At 31.6% G+C, this 5,130-nt stretch overlaps 1 protein-coding gene across 1 annotated transcript; it reads left to right on the forward strand.

Annotated features, from left to right (window-relative positions):
- Positions 1 to 759: 759 nt before the first annotated feature.
- LOC136972200 (uncharacterized protein F54H12.2-like) lies at positions 760 to 2,061 on the forward strand. Its single transcript, XM_067266755.1, has one exon. It carries the CDS (start codon positions 760 to 762, stop codon positions 2,059 to 2,061), a length of 1,302 nt encoding a protein of 433 aa, XP_067122856.1.
- Positions 2,062 to 5,130: the final 3,069 nt, after the last annotated feature.

Below are 5,130 nucleotides of genomic sequence, written 5' to 3' on the forward strand. Positions count from 1 at the left end.
TCCCTTAGAATTAAACGCCGGAATAACAGAAATATTTGTATATTCTAATTTAATAGAATCGCATCACGTAGGCGATACTTCGGCTCCACTATTTCGAGTAATTCCAGTTATGGGAGAAAAAGATCAACAAATCGTTAAAATTTATAATACTCCGTTATTTTTCCCTCTTCGATCGAATTATATCGAGACTATAACCGTAGACATATGCACATCAACGGGTGAAAACGTCATATTTACTTCGGGAAAAACGCTTTTGGTATTATGTTTTCGCCGAAAAAGTATATAAAACCGGATTCATTAAAGAATCGGTTATTTGATAAAATGAAGCTTAAACCGGAGGACTGTATTAGTTATTATCGTTCGCAGACGGGAGGATATCCCGATTCTATATTTCCTCACACCCCTTATGTTACTCCTCAATGGGGAAGAGGACCGTATTTTAAAAGTCGGCCGATTCAACGAGGATATGGATTTTTCGGCTCAATTTTTCGCGAAGCAATACCAATTTTAAAACACGCGAGTCGATATATTGGAAAAAAAGCGTTAAATATAGCGAAAGATATCGGATCGGATATACTCACGGGAAAATCGTTAAAAGACTCGGCTCTATCGAGAATTAATCAAGCGGGTCGAGAAATAAAAGATGACGTCATTAAAAAAATTCAAAGCGGGTCGGGTAAAAAACGAAAACGTCTAAGAAAAAGCGTAAAACGAAAGAATACTAAGAAGAGGAAAGTAGTAGATATTTTCTCCTAAAAAATGGATCCTTTCTCCTGCCCGTGTTTAAAATCGGAACTAGATTTTTTTAAAACTATTCCGACCCAGTTGGCGATTTTAAATACTACCGAGGCTATTCTACATCCCATCGCTTCGATAACCGATCAGAAATCTCCTATAGAATTTCTAATCCCCGGCTCCGGAGAAAACTTAATAGATTTGAGCAGTATTTCGATTAATGCGCAAGTTACTGTTACTAAACAAAATGGAACTTCTACTCTCGATACCGATTTAGTAACACCCGTGAATAATTTTTTGCATTCGATGTTCTCTCAATGTACTACGATATTTAACGATAAAACTATATCTACGCACGTTAATTACCCATACAGAGCGATAATAGAAAATCTATTATTTTCCTCCGAAGAAGCGCAAAAAACCTATTTAACCAGCTCTTTCTTCTACAAAGACACCGCCGGATTTTTAAACGAAACCAACCCGATTAAAGACGCCAAGAATGAAGGATTAGTCACCAGGTTTAAGAAAAGCAGCAGAAGCCAAGTATTAGATTTATACGGACGACTTCATTTCGATTTTATTAATCAACCTAAATTATTGATAAACGGCGTAGACGTTCGAATAAAATTGGAACGTTCGAAAGACGCTTTCGCTCTAATGGCGACGGCCGATAATTATCAGATTCGATTAAAGAATATTACGTTAAAAGTAAATAGAATAGAAGTAAGTCCTAGCATCTTAATTGGAATGGAAAAAACATTAGAAAATTCTGTAATTAAAATGCCTTATCGACGAGTTAATATTAAAGTATTTACATTAAGTAAAGGGATTTTAAGTTCAAATATATCGAATGCGATAATCGGTCAAATCCCGAAAAGAATTATAATCGGATTGGTGCGAAATAACGCTTTTAATGGACAGATCGATTTAAATCCTTTCAATTTTGAAAATTTCGACTTAAACTATATTTCTGTTATAAAAGATTCGATTTTAATCCCACCGAACCCGTTCTGTCCAGACTTTGACGCAAAATCTTACGCTCGAAGTTACGCAACATTATTCGAAGAAATAGGGGGAATTCCCTACGGAAAATTCGCTAATATATCGTATTCCGACTACGCTCAAGGATACATGTTCCACGTATTCGACCTAACTCCCGACCGCGCAGCCTCCGAAAACCATACCTCTGTGTTGACCTATGGAAATGTTAGTTTCGATTTAAAGTTCAAAAGACCTTTGCCAGAAACAGTTAACGTCATATGCTTCTTAGAATATCGTAATACAATAGAAATCGATCGATCGCGAAACATTTACGTCGACTACTAAACAACTAATGGATACGATTATGCTCTGGAAACTGGCGTTAGGTGATTCCGAAATTAGCAAGACATTCGGTGGCGTTTATCCCTCGGATTTATTACCTCAAACAATCGGAAAGAAGAGAAGCTTTATCGTTAATACGGAGAACAGCAAAAATCCCGGACGACACTGGATAGCTCTTTTTTTCCGAAATTCGACTTGTTATTATTTTGACTCATACGGACTACCACCAAAAATCCCGAACATTATAAAGTTCATAAGACAGAATTCCAAGGAGTTGCGCTGGAATCGAAAAACGCTCCAAGGTCCGTATAGCTCTACGTGCGGATACTTTTGCTTATTTTTTCTCTACAAAATATCGAGAAACCAAGACTTAAAAATTCTTCAGCCTAATACTAAATATTTTAATGATAACTATGTATTCGCTTTTGTACGCAATAATTTTCGTTTTGGTAAAATACCACCAAATATATTCATTAAATGTAACCAATGTAGCGTTAGTTTACTCAAATAAAATTTTTTTTAAAACTTAAAAAATGCGTTTTTTAATTGAAACTATAAAACATTAGTCGCTTTGTGTGGGAATCGGGTCACCTCGAATTCTTGACTTTGAATTAGGAGGCCTATCTTTGACCTAGAATGTAAAAAAGATAGAGAGGGACAGATAAGACGCGACTTTTGATGCCGTAGGCTAAGATGGGGGACTAGCGAAAGTGAACGCGCATATTAATAAACCTAGAGTATAAACACTTTCGCTTTTTATCCGATTTTTTTTAACCCTCTTCGAATTCTTGACATTGAATTAGGAGGCCTATCTTTGACCTAGAATGTAAAAAAGATAGAGAGGGACAGATAAGGCGCGACTTTGATGCCGTAGGCTAAGATGAGGACTAGCGAAAGTGAACGCATATATTAATAAACCTAGAGTATAAATACTTTCGCTTTTATCCGATTTTTTAACCCTCTCCAAGATGAGATCTCTGCCGAATGCGACGATTTTAGAAACAAAATATTTTACTAAATATAGTCTAAACTTTGAAGAGCGCACTTACACTGGCAATCATATTGCAAATGAAAGATGGGATTCAGTTCAAATATTACAAAATTTCGACGAAGAAAATCAAATATGTTTCTTCAACAAAGGAGCATGGAGAATTTTGGACAGAAATGGTAATTATCTTTTTTTATATTTTAGTAAAAATTTTTTTTACTTGTATTTTTTTTAAAAAGTATTTTTGCTAATTTTCAGAAACAACAATATTGGACCATAATATTTATTTTGTTAAACCTATAATTAGTATCCCCTTAAATATCTCATCAGAAATAATAATAACCGTGCATAAAAAAGAAACTATTTATTATAAGGGAAAAACATATTCAAAAATAACCAACTTAAACACAACCTTTAAAAAAAACGTAGTTATTTTCCAAGAATCCTATAAAAAAATAATAATAAAAATGGGCTGCCAAAAAATAATTTTATTTGAAGACAACGAATAAAAGGTAAGTTTTTTTCAAAAAACTTTATATAAATTTTAAATAATAGATGTAAGAATATTCTGCAAGATTTTTTCGAGCCAAACAAAAGATAAATGTCTAGACATTAGGTCAATTTAAATTCTTTTAGTTTTTTAATATTTGAAATAAATTTAAGCTTTCTACGACTAACTTTTTTTATAACTTTTTAATACGCTTTTTTTTATAATTTCAATCTTAAACTTCTTACCTTCGCGGTTGTTGGCAATACATCGGTTAATCCTATCGATCGTCTCTTATATTTAAAAAACAATTGTAAGTCTAAAAGCAACAGTTGCATTTTAGACACAATGACTAGACATCTTTCTTTGTTTGACAATCTTCTTTGTTTCGAAAAAGAAGAACGACTAACGCCCTCTGCTTTTTTTTTCTTGCAGATTTTCCTTACAATCTACTTTTAATTTTTAATTTAAACTATTTATAATAAAATTTTTTTTAAAAATAAATATACAACATAATATTTATTGTTTTTTTTAGACGCATTCGGCGGAGATCTCAACAATTTTTTTTATGTAACTTTTTTTTGTATATATTTTGTTTTTTAATATAGCTTAAACTTTTTTGTATAATATTATCATTTTTTTTATTTTAACTTTTTTTATTATAACTTTTTTGGTTTTATTTATAATAAAAAGAACAAGAAAGAGAAAATTGTGTCGTTTATTTAATCGTCGTCGCGACACATATTTGTCGACAGATGGCGCCCAACCAAAACAAAAACTTACAAAAATAAAAAAATATATAAAAAATAAAAAAATAAAAATATAAAAATAAATAAAAGAAAGTTCTCTTATATAAAAAATAAAAAAATATATAAAAATAAAAAAATAAAAGTATAAAAATAAATAAAAGAAAGAGGAGGAAAAAAATATATATATCGTAAAAGTATCGATAAAAACCAAATAGCAAACGGCGCGATCCGATTAGCGACGGACGGTTCGCGCTGTTTGTTATTTTTTTAATCGGTTTCGAAATTTCGAAGGAAAAAAATAATTTAAAAAGAAAATGAAGTTTAATATTTTGCCAACAGATGGCACCTTCGAGACTTAACAATTTAATATTTTGCCAACAGATGGCATTGGCTTAACGAAAAAAATATCTTAAAGTTATATATATATAATATTAATTTTCTTAAATAAAGAAAATAATATTGATTCTCTTAAAAGAGAGAGATCGTCGTATTGTAGAAGAAATCTTAAATACATAACGAAAAGAAAAATATATTAAAGTATATATATATATATATATATAATAATATTAATTTTCTTAAATAAAGAAAATAATATTGATTCTCTTAAAGAGAGAAGAGATCGTAAAGAGAGAAACATCTTAAGACTCGTCGTATTGTAAAAAAATCTCTTAATAAAAATATCGTTTCAGACTCGGCGTATTCTAAAAACGCTCGCTCAAATTTCGCGGTGAAGTATATCCGAAGGGGCAGCAAAAATGGGCGTGGTTTTAATGTCTACGAGAGCTTTTGGAATGCAAATATTGTAGAAACGCTCGAACGATTCAACGGTTTTTGCCATTTTTAGCCCC

This window comes from Centruroides vittatus, unplaced genomic scaffold, assembly GCF_030686945.1.
Source record: "Centruroides vittatus isolate TY-2023 unplaced genomic scaffold, ASM3068694v2 contig_283, whole genome shotgun sequence".
Taxonomy (NCBI): Eukaryota; Metazoa; Arthropoda; class Arachnida; order Scorpiones; family Buthidae; genus Centruroides; species Centruroides vittatus.